Source organism: Rhinopithecus bieti, unplaced genomic scaffold (assembly GCF_001698545.2).
Source record: "Rhinopithecus bieti isolate Rb0 unplaced genomic scaffold, ASM169854v2 scaffold_9996, whole genome shotgun sequence".
Classification (NCBI taxonomy): Eukaryota; Metazoa; Chordata; class Mammalia; order Primates; family Cercopithecidae; genus Rhinopithecus; species Rhinopithecus bieti.
Genome location: NW_016806973.1, coordinates 4,449,918 through 4,477,631, shown reverse-complemented (window position 1 = coordinate 4,477,631; position 27,714 = coordinate 4,449,918). Strand labels below are relative to the sequence as shown.

The window sequence follows — 27,714 nt, the reverse complement described above, 5'->3', positions numbered from 1 at the left end:
AAAAGTGGCAAGACCTTTTCTATCCTGTCCATCCTGTTCCTTGTAGGTAACCCATTTCACTGGATCCTTGATTATCTTTACTGTGTTTTTATGTAAAGGCAAGTGTGTGTGTATGCGTGTGTGTGTATGTCTATTTTCCCTTCTTTTTACATGAAATGTGCATACTCCATATATTCCTTTGTACTTTGATCAATGAACAATAGCCTCTGAAAATTTCTCTATACAAATTCATAGAGATCGTTCCCATTCTTTTTAACTGTTGCATACTACTCCATGTGTATTTACACCCTATCATTTATTCACAAAATCTCCAATGCTTACTTATATGATTATCAATATTTTACAGTTAGAATATTGCAGCAATGAATAACTTTGTTTATATGTATTTTCAAATAATTGAAGACGTATCTTTAGAATTAGGATGGGAGGATTGTTGAGTTGGAAATTAAAGACATATGTAGTTTTGTTACATGTTGCCAATTCCTCTCTATAGGTCTTGTACCATTTTGTATTCCCACCAGCAATATATTAGAGTCTGTTTCTCCCCATCTTCTACAGAAGAAAGCATTGTTAAGCTTTTAAATTGTTGCTAATCTGATGGGTGATGAGTGGTATCCTAGTATTGCTTTATTTATCTTAGGTATTCATGAAATTCAACATCTTTTCATATGATTATGGGCACTATATATCTTTTTGTGAATTGTCTATTCACATGTTTTGCCATTTTACCATAAGATTTGTGGTCCTCTCTGCACCCCATAATTTTTAAAAGATCTTTATAAATAAGGGATATTATACTTTTGTCTGTTGATAGTTTAGATATTTGTCCTTGCCTAAACTTCATGTTGATTGTAATTCCCAGTGCTGAAGGTGGGGCCCAGTGGAAGGTGTTTGGGTCATGAGAAGAGATCCCTTCTGGCTTGGTGCTGACTTAAGAGGGTGTAGCACCTCCCTTCCAACTCTCTCTTGCTCCCACTTTGGCCATGTGATGTGCCTGCTCCCCCTTCACCTTCTGCTATGATTGCAAGATTCCTGAGGCCTCCTTAGAAACCAAGCAGATGCCAGCACCATGCTTCTTGTAAAGCCTGCAGAACCATGAGCCAATTAAATCTCTTTACTAATTACTCAGTTTCAGGTATTTCTTTATAGTAATGCAAGAATGGTCTAGCAGAGAAAATTGGTACTGGAGAGTGGGACATTGCTATAAAGATACCTGAAAGTGTGAAAGCAGGTTTGGATTGGGTAACAGGCAGAGGTTGAGAGAGTTTGGAGTGCTCAGAAGAAAACATGAATATTAGGGAAACTTTGGAACTTCTTAGATAGTGATTAAATGATTGTGATCAAAATGCGTATAGTGACATGGACCGTGAAGTCAAGGCTGACAAGGTCTCAGATGGAAATGAGAAACTTATAGGGCACTGGAGCAAAGGTCACACATGTTATGTCTTATAAAAGAACTTGGCTGCATTTTGTCCATGCCCTATGCCTCTGTGGAAGTTTGAATTTCAAGAGGGATGATTTAGGGTATCTGGCAGAAGAAATTTCTGAGCAGCTAAGCATTTGCATGGCTGCTTCTAACAGCCAGTGCTCAGATGTGGGAAGAAATAAATAACTTTAAATTTGAAATAATATTTAAACAGGAAGCAGAGCATAAAAGTTCACGGAATTTACGGCCTGGCCATGTGGCAGAGAGGAAAAAAATAGTTTCCTGGAGAGGAATTCAAGAATTCAAGCAGGACGTGGAGCAACCTCTTGCTAGAGAAATATGCATAACTAAAAAAGAGCCAAGTACAAATATCCAAGACAACGGAGAATAGGCCTTGAAGGCCTTTCAGAGACCTTCGTGGTAGCCTCTCCCTTCACAGGCCCAGAGGCCTAGAAGGAAAGAATGGTTTCAGGGGACAAGCCCAGGGCCCCACTGTCCTGTGCAGCCTTGGGACACTGTTCTCCACATCCCAACTGCTCATGCTCCAACCTTGGCTCAAAAGTCCCCAGATACAGCTTGGGCTGCTGCTTCAGATGGTGCAAGCCATAAGCCCTGTCAGCTTCCATGGTGTGCTAAGCCAGTAGATACACAGAATGCAAGAGTGAAGAACACTTGGCAGCCACCGCCTAGATTTCAGAGGATGTATGAGAAAGGCTGGGTGCCCAGGAGGAAGCCTGCTACAAGAGTAGAGGCCTCACAAGAACCTCTGCTAGATGCAATGCCAAGTAGAAAAGGGGTTTGGAGTTCCCACACAGAGTCCCCACCAGGGCACTGCTTAGTGGAACTGTGAGAAGTGGGTCACTGATCTCCAGACCCCAGAATAGTGGATCCACTGGTAGCTTGCACTTTGTGCCTCAAAAAGGTGCAGGCACTCAAAGCCTGTGAGAGCAGCCACAGGGGTTAAACCCTTGTGCAAAGACACAGGGGTAGAGATGCCGAAGACCTTGAGGGCCCACCCCTTACATCAGTGTGGCCTGGATAGTGGGACATAAAGTAAAGATTATTTTGGAGCTTTAATATTTAATGACTGCCCTGCTGTATTTTGAACTTGCATGGAACCTGTAAGCCTCTTTATGTTGGTCAATAATTCTCCCTTTTGGAATGGGAATATTTACCTACTGTCTGTATCTCCATTGTATGTTGGAAGGAATTAACTTGTTTTTGAGTTTACAGGCTCACAAGTAGAAAGGATTTGGCTTTTCTAAGATGAGACTTTGGACTTCTGAGTTAATGCTGGAAAGAGTTAAGACTTTGGGTGACTGCTGGGAAGGCAAGATTACATTTTGCAACATGAGAAGGACATGAGATTTGGGAGAGTCCAGGAGTGGAGTGATAGAGTTAGGATATTTGTCCCTGCTTAAATCTCATGTTGAATTATAATCCCCAATAATAAAAGTAGGGCCTGATGGGAGGCGTTTGGGTCTTGGGGGTGGATCTTTCATGACTTGGTGCTATCTTAACAGTGTGTAAGTGTGTGGCGTCTCCCCTTGAACTCTCTCTTTCCCTCTCTTGCTCCTGCTCTGGCCATGTGAGGTGCCTGCTCCCTCTTTGCCTCCCACTATGATAGGATGCTTCCTGAGGCCTACCCAGAAGCAGATGCCACTGCACTTCCTCTATAGTGTGCAGAAACATAAGCCAATTAAATATATATGCATACACTTTTTGTTTTTTGAGGAGTTTTGCTCTTGTCTTCCAGGTTGGAGTGCAGTGGCATAATCTCGGCTCACTGCAACCTCTGCCTCCTGGGTTCAAGCAATTCTCCTGTCTCAGCCTCCCGAGTAACTGGGATTACAGGTGTGCACCACTGCACCCAGCTAATTTTTGCATTTTTAGTAAAGACGGAGTTTCACAATTTTGGCCAGGCTGGTCTCAAACTCCTGACCTCGTGATCCACCTGCCTCGACCTCCCAAAGTGCTGGGATTACAGGCATGAGCCATTGTGCCTGGCCTTACATTTTTTAATATATATACATTATTCAGTCTTAGTTATTTCTTTATAGCAATGTAAGAGAGGGCTAAGACACAAGTGATAGATGTTACAAATATTTTCTTCTAGTTTGCCATTTGTCTTTTGGCTTTGCTTATGACATTTTGCTATGCAACTTAAAAAAAAGAAATATGTTGTCAATGTTATCAGTGTTTATTTTTATTACATCTCATCTGGGATTTTAGTCACAGTTAGAAGCCTTTACCTACACCCAGAGGAATTCACCCATGCCTTCGTCTAGCATGTGTCCATTTTCATGTTATTATATTTACACATCTGATCAATTTAGCATGTATTCTTTGGATAGCACAAGAATTGAATCTAATTTTATCTTTTTTTTTTTCAAAATGGCTGTCCAGTTTTTCCAACATCATTTATTCAAAAGACCAGCTTTGCTGCAATGATTTTAGGTCTGCTTCTGTCATACAATGGATTTCTATATCTAGATTTGTCTATTCTGTCCTTTCCATTCTGTTCCATAAATCTGTTCACTTGTGTGCCAGTAACACACTGTTTTAATCAAAGGGGCTTTGAATATGTCTTAATATCTTGTAAGATTAGATCTCTCATAGCTCCCCATTCTTTGTATTTTCTTAACTATTTGTGTGTGTTTATTTTTACACCTGAACTTTAGGTTGTTCCTGTCTAGCACTATTAAAATGCCTATTGAAGTTTTATTAGGGTACACTGAATCTATTCATTAATTTTGAGAGAATTAACATTTTGATAATCCTCAGCAAGAATGAAGAATACCTTTTCCTTTGTTCAAATCTACTTTTACATCTTTGACGAGTGTTTCACAGCCAACTTCATGTAAGTTTTGAACATTTCTTATAAAGGTCCTTAATTTACTTTTTGGGCCACTATAAATCAAATTTACCTTTATCTTTAAAAATTCTTCTTTAGCAATACAAATGTTCCTGATTTTTACATGTAAATTTTAGATCCTACTATGTTGCTGAATTCTATTATTACTTGAATTGACTTAATTATTGGTCCTAACATTTTTCAAATGTATCACCCTGTTATTTGGAAATAGAGGGAGTTTTATTTCTTGTTTGCCAATTATCATGTTTTCTGTTTAGAACCATGGTTTAAGCAGAGATTCGGAGAAAAGGAGGAGAATGAGAAGCAGAGATCATCCTAGCCTCTTTTGTTCTTGACTTCAGTGGGTGTGTCTCATTGTATAATATTCTGGATTTAGAGTTGTGACTTTTTTTACACCCACACACACACATATCATACATCTCTTTCTATTTTCCCAAAAGTTTATTGGGAAGCAGCATTTTTACTAACATAATTTCTAGATTGAAATAAAAATGGTTATTAAAAGTGTGTGTGTGTGTGTGTTTCTGTTTCAGGTCTTATGGAATGGGGTCTAGTCCCTCCTTTCAACTTAGAAATCTACTTTCTTTTTGTCTCGCCCACATATTCCAATGTTCCAAGATACTACTTATGCTCACGTGATTTCTATCCATTGCAAAAAGCAGGAAATCAGATGTGCCTTCAGTGAAACTACACAGGCATGCTTAGTTTGTTCATGCATTTCCAAAAGTTTCTAACATTTTAATTCTTACAAAAAGTTGTCACAGCCAGCAATTATTGCAAGAGCAAAAATGAACCTTGATTACTGTGGTCTGGTATAAAAAAACCCTGCTTCATACATTTATTTAGATTGGTGCAAAAGTAGTTGCAGTTTTAACCATTACTTTTAATGGCAAAACCGCAAAAACTTTGCACCAAGCAAATACTTCCTAATCCCAGACACCTATGACTATTACTTAATATGGCAAAAGAGTGAATATTAACTTTCATGACATAAATTGTGATTGAAAATCTTGAGAGAAGTTTATCCTGGATTATTTAGGTGGGTCCTCAATGCAAGCTCGTGTTTCCTTATGAGATACAAGGAGAGGGTTCTGAGAGACACAAAGAAGAAAAGAAGGTACTGTTAAGACGGAGGCAGAGATTAGAGTGCTGTGGCCTCAAGCTAAGGAAGGCTCACAACCACCAGAGCTAGGAACAAGCAAGGAATAGAATTTCCCCTAGCAATCTCTGGAAAGAGGTCACCCCTGCTGACGACTTGACTTCAGGTGTCCGGCTTCCCCAACTATGAGAGAATACATTTCTGCTGTTTTAAGCCATCAGTTTGTGACAATATGTTATGGCAGTCACAGTGAACTAATATAGTTAAATAATTATTATATCTTTTTGTTCTGTTTGTAAAGACTGCTCGAAACAAATTCTGACATTGTCTAACGCACTTGTATGTTACAAGCCATTTATTAGAACACAGTGGTTTGATGCACACAAGTTGCTAGAGTATGCAATATTTCTTTAGAGCTGGAAAATGGCAATTTTAAAAAGTAAGAAATGGCTACTTCTTCCTAAGCACTGAAAACCAAACATTCCTGAATAAAAATGAGTAGCTTCTCTAGTCTGGGGTATAGATATATTGAAGTTGATGGTTCCAGTTGCTTCTCTACCAGACTTCAGAACAGAGTATCTGCAATTTTGCAGGCTATATTGAAGCTACTTTAGAATGTTTAGGGTTGTGATAAAGAAAAGTCATGTTTCATTATTTTTTATTGCAGTAAATAACACATAATATGGGATTCACTCTCTTAGCATATTTTTAAGTGTACAATACAGTATTGTCAAGTATAAGCACAATATTGTATAGCAGATCATTAAAATGTTTCCATTTTACATGACTGAAACTCCATACTCATTGAACAGCCACTGCTCATTTCCCCCAGGCCACAGCCCTGACAACCACCATTCTAACTTCTGCTTCTATAAGTTTGACCATTTTAGATAGTTCATATAAAGAAAATTGTGCAGCACTATCCTTCTGTGACTGACTTATTTTTACTTAGTTAATGTCCTTGAACTTCTTCCATCTCATATCATAATGACAGGATTTCCTCCTTTTTTTGTGGCGAAATAACCTTCCATTTTATGTATACACTGCATTTTCTTTATGCATTCACCTATCCGTGCACATTTAGGCTCTTTCCACATCTTGATCACTATGAATTATGCTGCAGTAAACTTGAGAGTATATGTATCTCTTCAAGATCCTGATGTGAACTCCTTTGTAGTAATACCAGGAAGTGGGATTGCTGGATCACATAGTGTTGCTGATTTTAATTTTCCAAGAAACTGCCAAAATTTTCCATAGTGGTTGCACAATTTTACATTCTTAGCATCAGTGCACACTAGGGTTCCAATTTATTCCCATACTCACCCACACTTGTTATTTTCTGTCGTTTTGTTGTTTGTAATGGCCATTCTAATAAGTGTGAGGTGACAGCTCATTATGGTTTTGATTTGCATTTCTCCAGATGGTTAGTGATTTGGAACATCTTTTCATATACCTGTTGGCCAACTGTAAGTCTTCTCTGGATAAATACCTATTCAAGTCCTCCTTTGCCTATTTTTTAATCAGGCATTTTTGGTTTTGTTTTGTTGCTGTTGAGTTGTAGGAGTTACTCATATATTTTGGATATTAATTCTTTATCAGATATGCAGTTTGTAAATATTTTATCTCATTCTGTAGGCTGCCCTTTCACTTGTTGACTGTTTCCTTTTCTGCACAGAATCTTTTTAGCTAGATCTAGTAACACTTGTCTATTATTTTTGCTTTTGTGACCTATGGCTTTTGTGTCATATCCAAGAAATCATCACCAAGATCAAAGGTATGAACTTTTCTCCTATGTTTTCTTCTAGCAGTTTTATAATTTCAGGTCTTACATTTAAAGTTTAATTCATTTTGAGTTTATTTTTGTGTGTGGTGTAAGATAAGCATTCAGTTTCATCATATTGCATATGGATATCCTGTTTTTCCAGCATCCTTTACTGAAGAGACTACCTATTTGTCATTGTGTCTTCTTAGTGAAAATTGGGTGATGGTATAGGCTTGAGTTTATTTCTGGGTTGTCTACAGTGCTACAGTGGTTTATATGTCTGTCTTTATGTCAATATCAGACTCTACTGTTCAACAGCACAGTAGAGTGACTGTACTTAACAATAATTTACATATATTTCAAGATAGCTGGAAAATAATATTTGAAACATCCCCAGAACAAAGAAATGATAAAAATTTGAGGCGACGGGTATCCTAATTATGCTGATTAGATCATTATACCTTGTAAGCCTATATCAAAATATCACATACACCCACAAATACGTATGATTATGTACCAATACATACATACATACATACATACATACATACATATCAGACTGTTTGTTTTTGTTGTTTTCTGTTTTTTGTTTGTTGGTTTGTTTCTTAGAGACAGGGTCTCAGTCTGTCACCTAGGCTGAAGTGTAGTGGTGCGATCATAGCTCACCACAGCCTCAAACTTCTGGGCTCAAGAGATTTCCTGTTTCAGCCTCCTGAGTAGCTTGGACTACAGGCATGCACCACCATGCCTGGCTAATTATTTTACTTTTTTTGTAGAGTTAGAGTCTCACTATGTTGCCCAGGCTGGTTTCAAACTCCTGACCTTAAGTGATCTCTTCAGCCTTGGCCTCTGAACGTGCTGGGATTACAGGCATGAGCCACAATGCCTGGCCAAGATTGCTTTGATTACTGTCGATTTATAATGTTTTACAGTGAAGAAGTATGAAATTTCACTTTTATTCTTCTTTCTCAAGATTGTTTTGACTATTTGGAGTCCTTTGTGATTCCATATGAATTTTAGGATTTACTCTATTTCTACAAAATATGCCATTGTGATTTTGTAAATATAGCATTAATCCACAAATGGCCTTGGTTAATAAGAACATTTCAACAAAATTAAGTTTTTCAATGCATAATACGGGATGTATTTCCATCTATTTGTGTCTTCTCTAATTTCCTTCAAGAATGTTTTACAATTTACAGTGTACAAGCCTTTTCCCTCCTTGGTTAAGTCTATTTCTAGGTTTGTTTGTTTGTTTTTTTTTTTTTTTGAAGCTATTGTAAATGGAGTTGTAGAAATATAAGTTCAACCCTCTTAAATTTTTTAAGCCTTGTTTTATGAGCTGACATGATATTTCCTGGTGAATGTTCCAGCTCCACTTGGAAAGAACATGTACTGTACTCCAATGGGTGGCATGTTCTGTACATGCTGTTATGTCATTGTTCTATGGTGTAATTTAAGTCTCTGTTTCCTGTCTGGATATTCTATCCATTCTTGAAAGTGAGGTATTGAAATCTCCTACTATGATTGTGTCACTGTTAATTTCTCCCTTCGGGTCTGTCAGTGTTTGCAGAACAATGTTTGTGAAACTTCTCCCAATTTCACTGAGATGTTCTAAGAGGTCGCCGTGTATCTACACTAGGCTAGTTCTGTCACTGCTTAGAATGAGATGAGACAAAAATCAGTCCCTCAAACAAACCTCCAAAAAGCCGGAGCACTGGGTGTGTGCTCAGCCCTTCTGGTCTCTTTTTCTCCCAGTGCTGAGGTGAGCTAGCTTGGAAGAGGGGCTGATGTGGGATAAGAAAGATTGCTCTTGTCGTCTGTTTCAACATGGCTATTATAGGCTTTCTGCTCCCCTGGAGTACTGCAAACTCTTAAGGGGATTCTGGAAATCTCATAAAGGTGTTGGTCTGTAAATTGTTGCTGAATTGATGTTTTATGCGGGACAAGGGCTGGGACATACCAGTCCACCCACTTGCTGACATCATTTATCTCAAATTCATGTTTCGTTCAATTAAAACATATGCGACTGCAAGGGGTGGCATCTACGCTAGGAGTATAATTGTAAATTATTGGTGGCAATCATAGCAAACATAAACCTTTTCGTTGTACCTTTTCAAACTTTAACTCAAACACTCTGTAAAAATACCTGGCAGGAAATGCTGCAATAAATTAGCCTAAGTTATGTGTTAATTTCCTATGACTTGTTTCATCAAATTACCACAAACTTCGTGACTTTTAAAAAAAGACACTTTCTTATGTTCTGGAGGTCAGAAGTTTGAAATCAGTTTCATTGGGCTGACATCAAGGTATTAGCAGAGCCCTGCTCCCTCTAAACACTCGGAGAGACTTCCCTTGCACTTTCTAACTTTCAGAGTACTCCATTCTGGGCTTTCCTTGGCTAGTGGGCCCTTCTCCTTCTTCAAAGCCAGCAGGTAGCATCTTGTTTTAGGAGTAACATTGCCTTCTTCTCTGGTCAAATGGCTCTCTGTTCCCCTCTCATGAGGACACTTGTGTTGGGATTTGGGGCCCATCCAGATAATCCATGAGGAACTGCTCACCTCAGGATCCTGAATGTAACCACGACTTCAAAGTCTGTTTTGCCATAAAAGGTAACATATGATGTTACAGGAATTATAATATTGGGAGCCATTATCAGCCTGTCACAAGCTATAGACGTCATTGAAGCTTAATGTTTCTTGACATTCAAATATTCTTAGGTAAAGTTTTCCTTCAAATATGTGATGATGGACATTTGCTAATGTTACATTCCAAAATCCATTTCAAAATTTTAAATCATCGAACATTTAAATTATAATAAACCTGACATATCTTACTGACTTAATTCTCTTCTTTGTCACACAAGTATCCTTTTATCAACAAGCAATATATAAAGTTAAGAGAACACATAACTTCGAATATTAAATTAGGAAAATTAAACTCTTACTTATCTAGGTAAAGATGAATTTTTGTCAGTGATATATCAGAAGATGCAAAAATAACCCTCTGACGAAGAAATCATTGATTATGAAGTCACAGAAGGATCAAATAGAGAAGTAGTGAAGAAATTTTACATTCACTACTTTTGCCTTTCAAGACAACCATCCATATTATCCTACTTCTTAAGGGATTAATTCACATACTTTACTTTCTTCCTAAATGCAGACTTTCAGACTTTGTTACACAACTGTTTTACTAATTGTAAAAGCAATATACAAGCATTGTAATTTTTTTTAAAAAAGCATACCAGAAAAATGCAGATTATTCACTGCTTATACTACCAGTGGGGAGATTACCCTGGATTATCTGGGTAACCCCATTGTAACCACAAGGATCCTTAAAAGTAAAAGAGAGAGGCAAGAGAGGCAGGGTCAAATTCAGAGTGAGATTTGAAGATGCCACACTGCTGGCTTTGAAGATGGATGGGGACCATGAGCCAAGGGATGCAGGTGGCCTCTGGAATCCAGGACAAGCAAGAGTACAGTTTCTCCCTGAGAGCCTCCAGATGGAGCACAATTCTGCCAACACCTTGATTTTAGCTCATTTCAGTTAGCCCAGTAAGACCCATTTCATACTTGCGACCTCCAGGACTCTAAGATAATACATTTTGTTTTAAGTAACCATATTTGTGGTGATTCTTTTTTGCAGCAGTAATGGTAAGCTAGAAATTGTTATTTAAAACAGCATGGCAACAACGATAATATTATGTAATATTTGTTCACAGTCTAGATTTCTTCCCTGGGATAAATTCCTAGAAAAAAATTAATGTACATATGGTCAAAATGGTGTCCAGAAAGTGTGTGCCAAAATAAAGATGCATTAATAAAAAGCAAAGGTCCTACTCTCTCTTTGTTCCCTAATGCTAGGTATTATAATTTAATTTTCCTGATAAATTGATAGGTTATAAATAATGGTATTGTTTAAAATTACTTTTCTGAGTTTACTAGTGAGGATGAAAATATGTTTATAAGCTATTAATCTTTTGTAGTTTTAGTATACCTGTTTTACATTTTCCTGTTTTAGTGAGATATTTTGCTGTAGATGTAACAATTCTTCATCTATAAAATGAGCTCTTTTCATGTAAGTGGTAAATATTTTCATCAGTTTTTTTAATACATTTTAATGTTTTTATAACACTTCAATTAATACAATTTTAATTTATAATATGTCAAATACATAAATATTTTCTTTTGTGATTTATTATATTGCTTGTATCCTTCTTACCCCATGGTAAAGAAAACCCTAATTTATATTTTGTCTAGCTTTTACAAATTAGCTTACTATTAAATTCTAATTTTAATGCACCTGAAAAATTTTGGTAAAACGTAAGGTAGCAACATAGTTTCATATGTATTTATGAGTACTTACATGGATTTAGGTCTCTTTTTGCCTTTGTATTCTGTTCCATTTTATATATTTTTCTATGTGCCAATACCTTACAGTATAATATTGATTACTGCAGCATCTCAATTTCCTCTGTTTGGTTAGCTTGATGCAACCTATAACTCTGCTAAAGTACTAACTCCACCATTCTCTATTTGTATCTGTTTAGTCTGATGTGGATGGAACTTTGCTCACATACCTTTCATATTTCAGGGCTTGAAGACAAGGAATTTGTCTTGCTCTACTATGCTTTCCTAAAGATGAGCACAGTGAGTGGCATACAGTATCACCTAATTTTTTTTTCTGAATGAGTACATTCATTAAAATATTACTCAGACATAAGATTAACCTAAATATATTTATATATATATATTATATATATATATTATATATATATGTATTATACACACACAACACAGTATACACAGACATAATATATATATATATTAATATATATATATATACACTAGTTATATATATATATTTGGAAACAGAGCTATTAAAGAAGTATAAGTAAATACAAAGACTTTAAAATATATTTTTATTTTCATACTTGAAATTCATGATAGCCTCAACCTGTGAAACAGGAACTAAGACAGCTATTCTCGAATTAACAAGACTAAGTGAATTATAGATTGTAAGCATTTCAGAACTATAAGTTCATTACCATCCTTGCCTAAACACCTTAATTGATAGGAAAATCACTCCATTTCAAGGTAGTCTGTGTATTCTTTTTTGAAAAGACTTTTGGAAAGTTCTTTATATGAAGCCAAAGAAAATATTTCTCTATAAATTGAAATACTTTGGCTTAAGTCTTTTTCTCTTTGAACCATAAAGAAAAAAGCGAGTTTTATTCTACCTGATAACTCTTTATTCATTCAAATATTATTTGAATGAAACTATCATGTTCTTATTTATAGATATGTTTCCCTAAAGTTGCTATGATATGGTTTAGATCTGTGTCCCCACCCAAATCTAATGTTTAATTGTAATCCCCAGTGTGAGAGGTGGAGCCTGGTGGGAGGTGGTTGAATCATAGGGGAGGTTTCTCGTGAATGATTTAGCACTATCCCCTCAGTGCTATTCTTGTGAAAGTGAGTGAGTGAGTGAGTGAGTTATGGTGAGATGTGGTTGTTTAAAGATGTGCAGCACCTGCCTCTACTCTCACTTGCTCCTGCTCTGGCCATGTAAGATATGCCTGTTTCCCTTTTGCCTTCCACCATAATTGTGAGTTTCCTGAGGCCCCCCTAGAAGCCAAGCAGATGCCAGCATCATCTTTTATGTACAGCCTGCAAAACTGTGAGCCAATTAAACCTGGTTTTTTTCTAAATTACCCCATTTCAACTATTTCTTTATAGCAGTGTGAGAATGGACTAATACAGTAAACTGGTACCAAGCAGTGGGAAATTGCTGTAAAGATATCTGAAAATGTGGAAACCTCTTTGGAACTGGGTAATGGGCAGCGCCTGGAACAGTTTGGAGTGCTCAGAAGACAGGAAGATGAGGGAAAGTTTGGAACTTTCTAGACACCTGCTAAATTGTTGTGACCAAAATGCTAATAGTGATATGGGCAGTGAAGTCTAGCCTGAGGAGCTCTCAGATGGAAATGAGGAACTTACTGGGAACCGGAGCAAAGGTCACTTTTGTTATGCATTAACAAAGAGGTTGACCACATTGTGTCCCTGCCCTAAGGATCTGTGGAACTTTGAACTTGAGAATGGTGACTTAAAGTATCTGGTGGAAGAAATTTCTAAGCATCAAAGCATTCAAGAAGTGACCTGGCCGCTTCTAACATGCTTATGCTCATATGCATGACCAAAGAAAGGACATAAAAATGGAAATTATATTTAAAGGGGAAGAAGAGCATACAAGTGAAAAAATTTCAGCCTACCCATGTGGTCGGAAAGAAAAGCCCAACTTCAGTGGTGGAATTCAAGCAGGCTGCAGAAATTTACATAAGTTAAAAGAAGCCAAGTGCTGATATCCAAGACAATAGGGAATAGGCCTCAAAGGCATTTCAGAGACCTTTGTGGCAGCCCCTCCCATCACAGGCCCATAAACATAGGAGGAAAGAATGGTTTCAAGGGCCTGACCCAAGGTCCCTGCTACCCTGCACAACCTCAGGACACTGCTTTCTGCACACCAGCTACTCCCACTCCAGCCATGGCTAAAAGGAGCTCAAGTATACAACTCGGGCCACTGCTTCAGAGGGTGCAAACCATAAACCTTGGCAGCTTTCCATGCAGTGTTAAGCCTGCAAGGGAGCAGAGGGCAAGAGTTGAGGTTTGGAAGCCTCTGCCTAGATTTCAGATATATGGAAAAGCCTAGATATCCAGGGGTGGAGCTCTCATAGAGAACCTCTACTAGAGCACTGTGGATGGGAAATGTGAAGCTGGAGCTCCCACACAGAGTCCCCACTGGGGTACTAGCTAGTAGAGCTGTGAGAAAAGGGACACCATCCTCCAGATCCCAGAATGGTAGATCCACCAGCAGCTTGTATTTTGTGCCCGGAAAAGCCATAAAGCAGCCCATGAGAGCAGCCACAGGGACTGAACCCTGAAAAGTCACAGGGGCAGAGCTTCCCAAAGCTTGGGAGCCCCACCTTTGCACCAGTGTGCCCGAGATGTGAGACACAAAGTCAAAAGAAATTATTATGGAACTTTAATATATAATAACTGTCCCACTGGATTTTGGACTTGCCTGGGGGCTTGTATCCCCTTTCTTTCAGCTTTTCTCCCTTTTGAAATTGGAGTATTTACCCAATGCCTGTACCTCAATTGTATCTTGGGGGTAACTAACTTGTTTTTTATTTTACAGGCTCATAGGTGAAAGGAACTTGCCTCATCTCAGATGAGACTTTGGACTTTGGATTTTTGAATTAATACTGGAATGAACTAAGAATTTGGGGGAATTTGGGGAAAGCATAATTGTATTTGGCAATTTGAGAAGGACAAGAGATTTGGGAAAGGTCTGGGGCAGAATGATATGATTTGGATCTGGTCCCCACTAAAATCTCATGTTCAATTATAATCCCCATTGTGGGGACTGGTGGGAGGTGATTGGATCATAGGGGTGGTTTCTCATGAATGGTTTACCACCATCTCCTCAGTGCTGTTCTGATGACAGTGAGTGAGTGAGTTATTGTGAGATAATTCACAATAACTGGTTGTTTAAGGTGTGTTCAGGGACAAACAGACAAGGCAGCATGATAGTAGGTATCAAAACTCTGAGTCGGTTTCAGAGTAGATGTCGTCATTATCATAACCACTATCACCCCTACTATCACCATCATAATAATAAACACTTGTGTAGTGCTTACTCTGTGCCAGTCATGTTATAATTGTTTTGAAATATCAACTAATTTTATTGTCATACAACTCTAGAATGTAGGCAGCATTAACACGTCCCTTTTACTGAAGAGTTACTGAGGCAAAAAGGTTAAGTAACTTTTCCAAGGTAAGAAAGCTAGAAAGGGGCAGAGACAATATGGAACAAACTTGGGGAGTTTGGCTCCAGAATCTTATCCACCACTCCATCTTGTCTGTCTAAATTCCTCATGGTTCAAGTATTGGGTTTATTCTTGTTGTTCTTTCATACTCTAGTATTTTGAGGTTTTTTTAAAATACCCATTCGAGAAGTACTAACCTGGCTGAAATATTGCCTAATGAAATGCACACTATTTGATTATTAATTCAAAAGTCAGGAATTCAGTATGGTTTTCTAACATGAGTTCCAGTTATGACTTACATTATGTCTGACTCCCCAAGACTGAACAATAAACATACATCAATACAAATTTGGCAGATCTTCAGCCATTGTTGTGAGTAGAAGACTTCAGCAATTTGATTTACTTGCCAACAACCTAGTTCAGTACAGGCAGTTTGCACAGTACTGTGATTCATGTTAGTCTATGAAACCTTGTTTCATATTTCATGTTGCTATTAATTCACAGTTTTCCCTTCTCACACTCATCCATTAAGCTGCTAATAACTGTTTCCTACTTCATTAACCTCCAAGGAGTAAACGTAAACTACAAGCAAACTTAGAAATGTAAACCCACATGAAGTTAGTTGAGAGTAAAACCTATATATCTATTTTATCTGAGCTTACTGATTGATTTTATTTTCGGTAAATAGGAACTATTTTATATGTGCATGCAATATTAAAAAATTCACTAGGTAGTGAACTCAGTTTTTGATGTATTAACTTGAAATTACAGTCAATTAAAAAAATCAATAAAATTTTGAAAATAAAGTATTCACTCTGACAAACAACCCAAATACAGTCTTTATCTTATAACTTATAGGAAGGCATGCTTATGAGTAAGACTGTCCCTTGCCCAGTCCTTAGGAGAGCTATTCAAAAACCCAAGTCACTTAGCAAAATTAGTGGTTTGGATTTCTGTGTGATATCTAATTTTCTAACCAGTCTCCATATTTCATTGTCCCATATGAATCTGCTTCACAGAAGCAAAACACCTACCCTACTTCTTACTTATTTCATCAAATGACTTAGGAAGCACAGTAATAACATCTTTCCAAAAGGCTCACAGAAGAAAAAGCCTGAATCACAAGTATCAGAAAAAAAATGGCCTCCTCATCACATAGCAGAAAGTGGCAGAGCTGTTCTGAGTGCTGAGTAGGCCTAAATGGCAATGCTAAACCAACAGAAGTTGTGATTAGAGTGTAGGAATATCTCCTAATGGATAAGAAGTTGTACACTTCTTATCAAAGCAGTTTGGAACTAACAAATGACCTGGATTTGAGAAACTATGCTGAAAATTAAGGGATTAAAAGCTTCAGGAACAAAATAGACAAGAGACAGAGAGATACTAAAAGTTATATAAATGACTATAAATCAGTTATATAAATGAGTGACAAAATCTTTGAGAAATTTTTTGAGAAATACATTCTTCTGTCTCTCTGGAGTTCTCCACATCTCAGATGTAATAGGAAAACAAAGTTTAATGAGTGATATCAGCGAAGAGTTTAGGAGCTCGACTTCAGGCCAGCTCCCACTGTCAGGGGCTGATGGCATTTAGAATGATATGTCTACAATATGGATTACATAAGAATGAGAATTATTTGCAAACTCATTTATGGTCAGTATGGTTTGCATTATGGACAGGTGATTAGTGAAACAGAATAGTCACATGTCATTGTGTTTGCCATTGCCTTTCATGTCTTCTTCTGGACTTGGAAATATTGAGCATGTTGAGATGGGTATATGTATTTAAGAGAAGGGAGATAGTGGAGAGAGAAAAGAGAGGGAGAGAGAAATTTTGTGGTCCCTGAGATAAAGAAGTGGGTAACTCCTCAAATCCTGAGGACTACAGATGGAAGATTCAGGGCTTGGGCAACTGGTTTTATCTTTAAGTTCACACATCCAGTAAACAAGCTTCTTTTCCAAGCATATAATATAGGAGTGATGAATTTAGTTGAACTAAGTATGAGAACTATGGAGAAAAGAAATAGACTATAAATTACTAAAATTAGGTAAGTTTTTTCTCCACAATTATGCTCTTACACATTCTTTTCCAAACCTACCTTAGTTGATTTCCAAGGGAGATGTATGGTGTGCAAATGTATTGTTCAGCCTCTTCTACCTTCTGCTTGCTTATTTTACATCTTCTGTTTCCCCTGCACTTTTTCCATTCCTCTGATACCCCATAATGCAGCCCTGCATAGAGTAATATCTACCTCCTCGAAACCTTTATGTAATCTTTAAATTTATCACTTGGCACTAATCGTACTAAGAGGTTTACAGTACATATTTTCCCTCTGTGTTTTCATGAACTATTTGTTGGCAGGGAGAGAGTCTCAAATACTTTGTTAGCTCCACAGGGCCTGTATAAGGAATTTTAGTAATGTGAAATATGAAGAGAGAGAATTTTGACATTTACATGTAATCCAATCAAAATGGTATTTTTTCCATTCCAAACATGCATTATTGGTTTCATATTTAATATATAATATGACAGAGCAAAGGTAAAAGTATGAAATTAAGCATATAATCTCCAATCTTTCTTCTAAACTCCCCTCACCCCCCACATACACTGCCGTTAGAGCTTTAGTAGCTCTCTACAATATATGAAAGTTTGTTGTTTAAATATCAAATATCTTAACAGTAATTGCTGATAGATGTACACAAGCATCTCTTGCCATTCATTAGGCTTATGATTTCTTACAAACTTGTAATTCTATAGCTAAATTTAACAATTTGGATGTAGTTTATATAGAGAGAATCTGTAGATGTTAAGGACATCTGTGATGGCTTAAAATAATGCACAGTGAGAACATATTTTGTCCAGGGTAGGCTGAGATAAATCTAGAAAATGTCAGTTTTATCACATTAAAATATATCCATGCAATCATTTACTTAAGACTCTCTAAAAGCTAACCTGTAATAATCTAAAGTATTTTAATTATATTCTAAATGATGAATATGACTTATAATCTTTAAAGGGTTGATTCATGCTATTTGAATCTAAGCCATTGACAGCTCTTAAATTTTGGTTTTATACATAGGTTTGTATTTAGTTTGATGAAAAATGATAAACTGTCTACTAATGCTTAAAGGATACAATTTAATGCATAATGTCAATTTTTCAGGACTAATTTGTAAAATAAATTTACTTTGGGAAATATAATATGCAACTTTCAACTTGCTACTAATTCTTCATTCCCATTTGTCAGTGACCTTGGTGAAGCTTTCACCTGATACTACAGAGTTACAGACTATATTTTTATAATAATTTCACTTCTTAATTTAGTAGCTAATCAATTCCATTCTTCTAATCCCCATGTATGTGTAGGGGGTGGGGGGCACTGGGTTTCCTCAATCTCAATTTCCTCATTTTATTTCTTATTTTCTTATCAGTCTTTCTCTAGGTTTTAAGTATCAACAGATTTTAAATAAACAAATATTTCAGCTTTCCTTTTACTGAAAGTTTTGCTATGTACTCTGACCAGAGGTAAATGTCATCCACCCACCCCCTAAAACACAGCATTCTTGCTCTGTTACCTGATAGAAATGTAAAACTCTATTCTCTTTTTTTTTTAATTTTTATTTTTTGAGACAGAGTTTCACTCTGTTGTGAAGGCTGGAGCTGCCTTATGTGCTCCAGCGATTCTTGTGCCTCAGTCTCCCTAATCGCTGTGATTACAGGCATGTGCCACTATGCCCGGGTAATTTTTGCATTTTCAGTAGAGACAGGGTTTCACTGTGTTGCTCAGGCTGGTCTTGAACTCCTGGCCTCAAGTGATCTGCCTACCTCGGCCTCCCAAACTGCTGGGATTACAGGCATTAGCCACCATGCCCAGCCCACAACTCCATTCTCTTTTCATTTTCAGGGGAAATTAGTAACTTTAATAAATAAATAAATAATGTTATGGTATTTATAAAAAATACTTTGAAATATACTTTTATGGAAAAAATTTATGAAAATTACTTTGAAAAATACCTTGTTCAAGATAATCTGCCTGTACCTGATGGAATATAAGAAACTTAGCAATATGATACATTCCTGATATTGTAGTTGGAGAAAAGTTGTCTTCTACCTAAAAAGCTGTCTGGGTTGGCCAGGCGTGGTGGCTCACGCCTGTAATCCCAGCACTTTGGGAGGCCGAGGCGGGCGGATCACGAGGTCAGGAGATCGAGAACATCCTGGCTAACGCGGTGAAACCCCGTCTCTACTAAAAAAAAATACAAAAAATTAGCCAGGCGCAGTGGCGGGCGCTTGTAGTCCCGGCTACTCGGGAGGCTGAGGCAGGAGAATGGCGTGAATCCGGGAGGCGGAGCTTGTAGTGAGCCGAGATCAGGCCACTGCACTACAGCCTGGGCGACAGAGTGAGACTCCGTCTAAAAAAAAGTTGTCTGGGTTGACCAAGTGTTTTTTCAGAGTAAGATCTTAGGTTATAATTACACCGGGTCAATAGGAATTGCCCTGCATATGTGAGAATTGTGATCAAGCTCTTTTAGATGGAATGATAAGATTAAAAGCAAAGCTACACTAACCATCCAGATACCCACTCAGATTTGTAAATCTAAAACCATCATATTAGTTAAAAAATGTATATACATTAAGAATGTCTGAGTTTATTTAGAATGACAAAATAAAGGAACATGAAGAACTTTACAAACACAGGTATCAAACAGCATGAAATAAACACAAGAAGTTATAACAAAAGCTGTAAGGGCCCAGGAGACAAGTTTATTATCAGCTGGGATTACAAACAAACTGTAATAAATTATTTTCTTTTCATGGGCATAAAAATCACTGAATAAATTATCTCAGTAACTTATTTATAAATAAATGTTTCTATAATTCAATCCCAAACCTTTGTTCCCTACATTCTCCAATAAGGAGCTGAAATTTCAACAGCAAACTTTAATTTTCAGACTGTTTAAGTTACTTTTCTAAAAGAGTTATTTTAACATAATCATAATATAGTGATCTTAGGAGTTTTACGTTCTATGAGAGAAAAGTATAATTGGTGTTTGAAAAAAATGTTGCTCGATTTCTTATTATTTACTCTTTTACAGAAGACAATAAGAACTTTGCACAATATTTACATCATTTCTGTGAGGCAGCAACAGTAAGATACCATACCCAGGGCTGAGTTTATTTCTTTTAAAGGTGGGAGCACCCATGGAGCTTTGGTGATTTTCCTAAAGTTAGTAGCAAGGGCCAGATTTGTACCTGGCACTATTCTAATAGAACAGCCTCTGTTCAAATTAGAAGAGCAAGAAAAGTGCCAGAATTCCACTTAATGGTAACCAAATTTTGAATACAACTTTACATTTAAAGCATTGGTTAAGCCCTGATTAAGTCGGCCTCTGATCCTGTGCTATGTGCCTTCTATTGACTGTAAAGGTGACTATGAATCATGATTACCCTTCTGAATCATGTATGTCCTAAGAGTGCTGTTTCATATATATCATCACCTCATTTAACTGTAGGCCCCACTTATTTAACACACAGAAGTGTAAATATATACACTGAAAAATAACAAGAAATACTAGAGTGACTTACATGGTAAAAACATCCAGTGTGTCTCCAGCAGTTCTTGCCATCTCAAAGTAGGTTTGCAGAATGTTGACAGTTCCAGAAAGCGCTTCATGACCGCAGCCACAGAACAGGGCAACACCCGCATAGAGCAGGATGGTGGCAATCAGAGAAGCATAGGGAATGCCTCCCAGGCATTTGATACAGCATTCAAAACACCCTGTAAAAGATCACAAAGGGAGAAAGTCATATTTTTGTTGATCTAGTTTAAAATTTTGTTTTCAACCTTCAGCACTATGGGAAAGTATATTTGCACTGATAATACCAGGTCAAACATATAATTCAAGACCTAGAGTGTGTTGAAGGATACTAAGATCAAATTCCTTAATTATAAACCCATCCTCCACAAATAAGAGAATGTTTCCTATGACTGATGTCTTCCTCATCTACTGCAAAACCCAGAGAAGCCCTTCCTTCCCAACCCAGATTTTCTATAATTCATCTTCACCATACTTGAATGTGTAGCAATCCATTTTGAATTTATTGCTCTCAAATGTTACATGCTTATGTTTTCATTTCAATGGTATTTATTCTTTTGCACTCCGTGTATCTGTATTTTTCTTTTTTTGTAACAGATTTTTTTACTGATGTGTCATAGTTGTACATGTTTTGGGGATACATGAGATATTTTGATACATGTTTATAATGTATAATTATAAAATTGGGGTAATTGGGATATCCACCGCCTAAAATATTTATGTTTTCTTTGTATCAGGAACATTACGATTCTTCTCTTCTAGCTATTTTGAAATATACAATAGATTATTTTTAACTATAATTTCCTCACTGTGCTTTTGAATATTAGAGTTTATTCTTTTACATAAATGTGTTTTGTACTCATTAACCAATTTTCAGACAGTAAGTTGAAGCCTGTTAGTATATTGTGAAGTCAACTTAGTGAAGTGTTTTTTTCCTTTTTTTTTTTTTCCTTTTATTGAGACAGAGTCTGGCTCTGTTGCCCAGGTTGGAGTGCAGAGGCACAATCTCAGCTCACTGCAATCTCTGCTTCCCAGGTTCAAGAGATTCTCCTGCCTCAGCCTCTCAAGTAGCTAGAACTAAGGGCACGCACCTCCGTTTCTCACTAATTTTTTTTGTATTTTTAGTAGAGACAGGGTTTCACCATGTTGGTCAGGCTGGTCTTGAATTCCTGACCTCAAAACTTACTGAACTTTGACCAGCAAATATTAAAAGTGGCCGAGACTGGAAGAGACAATATCTGAATGCATGTTATGTAGTAAGGGAAATTACTTTTGACTCTTTTGACTTCAGTACTCCTATATGATATTTGAGTAGTGACTCATAATGACAACCTACTTCTTGGTATCATGCATGGTTTGAAAAAAATGAGAAAGACACTGGCACAGCAAACGAGAACACATTGGACACACTGAAAACTGTGTGGTTTTTGCCAAATTTATTCTTTTGAGCTTATCATCTTTAAAAATGTGACAAGAGAATTTCTCTCATACGGTTCTCATGAGGATTAAATGAGTTAAATAAAAAAATAGTGCTTGACATAGAGTAACTACTCACTACATATTATCTGTCATTATTAGATGTAATTTATTATTTTTTGGGGGGTGAGAGTGGGGGATGGAGTCTCACTCTGTCACCCAGGCTGGACTGCAGTGGTGCGATCTCAGTTCACTGCAGCCTCCGCCTCCTGGGTTCAAGCGATTCTCTTGCCTCAGCCTCCCGAGTAGCTGGGACCACTGAAACGCATCACCAGCTAATTTTTGTATTTTTAGTAGAGACGGGGTTTCGCCATGTTGGCAAGGCTGGTCTCAAACCCCTGATCCACCCACCCCAGCCTCCCAACATGCTGGGATTACAAGTGTAAGCCCCCGCACCCGGCCTAATTTAACTATTATTAATGTGAACTATTACTTTACTGTCATGTAGTTGTCAGAAATTCTTTGGCCATCGTGGTCACTTTTGCTTTTTGAAGTCTCATCACTTTTACTTATTAAAATACAGCTTTAACCATTTAAACTGAGACATCAGAAAACGATGGTAAATATTCAACATAAAGGTCACAATTTCCTAGGCTTTTTCTAGCTATCTTCTAAGAAATTAACTAGAAATGCTTAAGTGTACATGTTTTGCAAGAGGAAATATTGATGAGGCATTATGCGACAGCCGCAACTGATAAAGGAGAATTTAGGTAAGAGGGCTGACAGGCTAAGGGTACTTGCAAGGATGACCTAGGTTCCACATGAACCCACCTCTAGCCACCCCACGCCTCAGATACACACACATATCCTCATGCCAAAGATTTCCTCCTTATGAAAATTCTTGATCAAATCTGTCTTTGTAATGCTGAAGCCCCTCAGATAATTAATGACTTTTCCTTTTTCTTCAGGAACAAATGACAAACAGGATTTAAAAATGGATTCTTATTGTGCTTAAGTCATAGGAAGATCCGTGAACACTTTATCTAGAAGGCATAGATGCATATAGCAACATATGAAGCATATGATAATTGCAAAGTTCCTGTGAGAACTAAGTTTATATTGAGAGATTGAGCTAGTCTGCTATTTTTAATGCTGCTCACTGAACTGGCCTTCTTGAGAATTCTAGTCCATCCCATCTGCCCCAGAGGAGGTTAAAAAAAGGAGTCTGAACACCTTCCCATTTCAGTAGCTGTTGTTTGTGCAGGCAAAATTGTTTCTTGAACATTCCTCCCCCAACACACATCACACACACCCACATACACATCCCCCACACGTGCACGCACGCGCGCATGCACACACACACACACACACACACACACACACACACACACACACACAATGTGGGGAAGTAGAAAAGGTTAGAACAGCTTGAAACTTCATGTAATAGGAAGAGATTTCACCAGCAGATGGCTAAAACCAATGTGTGTAGTATCTGAATGTCACTGAACACAGTTTTGGGTGGAGATTAACAGGGTGGCAGAAAAATCTTTGAACTATTCTGTCTCTTGTTGTTCCACTATTTCTACCTCACTGATTATTTAAAAATAATAATAAAAAACTTGGTGCCAGCCCAAAGTAGAGCTATCCCTATTTTTGGCAAGTATAGTGCCAAACCACTAGACTATGTGGTATATAACCACATAGTCTCATGATTTCAAATCCTATTCATCTGTGATTTCTGTCTTTCGCTCTTCTCGAAGCATTTGATGTGGTTGTGGGATATTTCTACTATAGAAAATCATAAGTATAAAAACCAGATAGATGAACATGTTTCACGAAACTGTTCAAAATAGAATAAGTTCATATATAAAGAGTTCAAACACTGAATGCCTGGGTGGGAACTGCCTTTGCTGGATTCTAGAGCCGAAAGTTAATAACTGAGTAAAGACTAAATCAGAATCAGAATAGCTCAGGAGCAGATAAAGCGGTAAGCTCATGACTGACCACCAAAACCACATCTGGGGACTTCTGATTAATTTAAATATTAATTCAGGGTCGGTTTCACTTATTTCTCATTGTCTCCACTCTACTTTAAACGGACCAGTTCTAGCCTCCACACTATGCTCTGTAGCTGCAAGGGGGATACTGGAGTTGCTGCATCAGAGCATCAAGTATAACTTCAATTGAGTACTGGCTTTCAAATTTAGAAGGAAAAGCCCAGGATAAATTCTAAAACTGGGTCAACCCAAATTGACAAGCCTGAGATAACGTGCATTTCCAAATGAGTGTAAGGTCTCTTTACTCTATTTAAATGATACTATTTAAATTTCTCAGAATCATATTACCTTTATGGCAAATACAAATTCCTCTAAACTTGCACTACTGTGAAGTTAAGCTAGCATTTTTTAACTTAAGACTCCATCCTCCGTGAAACTTCTATTCAAAGGAAGAAATCTTAAGTATTTCATCATACACATATCGCGCTTGTAATGGGCTAGATCCTAACTATCCGCACTCTTCCACAGAGCCTGAGTTGCCTATCCGTTTTTAAAGAAGACTCTCAGAACTCCCATCTGGGGAAGCAGCGCATTATTTCAGTATTCTCTCCAGCTGCCAGGATCCCACGTAGTTGCTGGCAGGGGAGCTTCTTTCCACCCACAGAGAGGAACAGCCTTGGCTGAGCAGCAGAGTTGCCATAGCAACCCTGCCCCTGGGCCCCGGATAGGTTCTCAACAATCACCCTTTAAGGTTGCGGATCCTATGCCCCAGTACCACTTTTCACTGAAATGCAAATGAAAAACCACTCTATTAAATGAATATTCGTGAAGGCATAGTAAGTGGAGTGCTGGTGCTGGAGAAGATATTTTTTTCTTGAGAAACTCTCTAGTAAAATGATAAAGATTATTTTGAACAGGAAACATTTTCAATGCTAGATATTATAATATAAATAGGCCCATTAATTCTCAAACAGAACTGATGGCTCAAATAGGGAATACCGAATTTACATGTTCTAGTCACTACCTATATACACAAAGAGGTATTTCTCATATCCATTTTCTGGTTATACTTTCCAAAATGAAATAATACTGTGCCTTCAGCATTAACATGAAAACAAATATTAAAAGAATTATGAGATGTTTAACACACCCTCTGAAACATTAGCATTTGTCCAAAGATTAGTGAAGTTATAGATGGACTTGTACTAATACAACAATTTCAAAGAAAATAGAAGCTGTTAAGATATGTTATTTTTTAAAAAAGATACTTTTTAAAAAGACATTGATTAATTTATTTCCATTTAAACACTGTGAAGTCAAACACATGCCTTTGCTTTTGCTCACGCCACAAACTGCATCAAAACAAATAAAGGGAAAAGAACCTAAACCAATAAGAAAAAGACCAGGAGAGATAGACAACAAAGAAGAGAGGCCAACGCAATTGTGGATTCTGGAAAAGTGATTGACAGAGCAGAGGTTGAGAAGTGAGATTTACAATAGACTGACAATTGACTCATTGATAAATTTTTCCTAATATTATTTACCAGACAGCTGATTCCTTTTCTCCTGACCTATGTCATCTTTGTCATTATCAAGTGTCTAGAGAGGTATGGATCTGTTTGATGGCTGTCTATTCTGTCCTATTAGTCTATTTCTCCGTCCCTGTGTCAGAGGTGTTTGAACCAAAGCAACTCCATCTTGAATAAGGGCCGGGTAAAATAAGGCTGAGACCTGCTGGACTGCATATCCAGTGGGTTAGGCATTCTAACCCACAGGATGAGAGAGTAGGTCAGCGCAAACTACAGATCATAAAGACCTTGCTGATAAAACAGTGTGTAGTAAGAAAGCCTGCTAAAACCCACCAAAACCAAGATGGCAACAAGAGTGACCTCTGGTCATCCTCACAGGTCATTATATGCTAATTATAATGCATTAGCATGCTCTGAGGCATTCCCACCAGTGCTATGACAGTTTACAAATGCCATGGCAGTCATGAGGTTACCCTATATGGTCTAAAAATGGGAGGAACCATCAGTTCCAAGAATTGCTCACCCCTTTCCCCAAAAACTCATGAATTATCCACCCCTTATTTAGCATATAATCAAGAAGTAACAGTAAGTATCCTTGATAAGGCAGCTCAAGCTTCTGCTCTGTCTATGGAGAGTAACCACTCTCTATCCCTTTACTTTCTTAATAAACTTCCTTTCACTTTACTCTATGGGCTCGCCCCGAATTTCTTCTTGCTCAAGATCCAAGAACTCTCTCTTGGGGTCTGGATGGGACCCCTTTCCAGTAACAGCTGGGCCAATACCACACTGCCTTATAGTATGTTTTGATTTGTGGAGGAAATTGCCTCAACCAATTCATTTTCTTCATGAAGGTCATGGCTAGTCATTGCCCTTTTACTTTACCAATCAATTTTAAAAACAGTTTGTCTGATTATACAAATTAACTCAATGGGATTCTGATTGGTCTTTTGCCATTTGTATAAATTATTTATGTAATTTAGATATTATTTTTTTACTCACAAACTTTAAAATTCTTTCATTGATTCTATGAATTATTTTGAGTTTGTGGATTATTTTAAATTTAGGTTGGTAATCATACCATCTGTGAAAATTTTGAGCTTTATTTCTTTCTTTTCAATATGTGTGCCTTTTAATTTATCTTTTTATTGTCTTATGCTATTGGATAAAATACAGAGAGGAGATTAAAAATAATGTGAAAAGGTATCTTTTGTGATCCTGATATTATAGATAATACTTACGCTTTTACCATTAAGTTTAATGCTTGCTGTTGTTTTATTGGTTAAATATGGTCTCTTGTTTTAAATTATATCACATGCTTCCCACCTGGTAAAGTAATTCTTTTTTCTTCTTTTATCTGACGTTTCAATAAATTTTCTAATGTAAGTTAAACATGCATTCACGAGAAAAAAAAAATAACAATGGCGCCACTCGGTTTTTAAAAATACATCGCTAAATTTGTCATGCTAACTTTGTTCAATACTTTTGCATTTATCAATTTATCCAATAGTTATTGAGCCCTCACCAGGTGTCAGACACTATGCTAACTGCTGAGCCTTTAGAAGTAAACAAAATCAGTGAAAATCTCTGCTCTCATTGTAGAGGTGCGAGCAAGATTATAAACAAGATACTGAAGAAATATAGTTGAGATTGTGAAAAGTTCAAAGAAGGAACTCTAAACAAAGAGGTGGGACTAGGTAGTATTGGAATATCAGTTTCAACTTCGGAAAAAGAGGCTAGGGAAGGCATAACTGTGATGACATTTGTGAAAAGGTCTGGAGGAGGCAAAGGGACCATCCAAGAGGCTATCTGGGAGAAAGTTTCTTTTCTTTTTATTTTTTAATTTTAGTTTTATTTTATTTATTTATTTATTTTTTTGATATGGAGTTTTGCTCTTGTTGCCCAGGCTGGAGTGCAATGGTGTGATCTTGGCTCACTGCAGCCTCTGCCTCCTGGGTTCAAAAGATGCTCCTGCCTCAGCCTCCCTAGTAGCTAGGATTACAGATGCCCGCCACTACACCCAGCCAGTTTTTGTATTTTCAGTAGACATGGGGTTTCACTGTGTTGACCAGGCTGGTCTCCAACTCCTGAGAGAAGGTTTCAAACAGAGGGAAACTAAATGTCAATACCTTGAGGCAAGTGTGTGTCTAGAGTATCTGAGGAAAATTTAAGAGACCAGTGGCGG

At 37.3% G+C, this 27,714-nt stretch overlaps 1 protein-coding gene across 4 annotated transcripts in view; it reads right to left on the bottom strand.

The window, feature by feature from the left end:
• The window catches only part of GPM6A (glycoprotein M6A), a 393,114-nt gene that overhangs the window by 54,551 nt on the left and 310,849 nt on the right, over positions 1–27,714 (bottom strand). For 3 of the 4 annotated variants that reach the window (XM_017879133.1, XM_017879134.1, XM_017879132.1), the window contains one exon: positions 20,580–20,774. In XM_017879133.1, coding sequence (XP_017734622.1) covers positions 20,580–20,774 — 195 coding nt within the window. The remainder of the gene's footprint in view (positions 1–20,579; positions 20,775–27,714) is intronic. The other variant, XM_017879135.1, reaches the window with a different exon arrangement.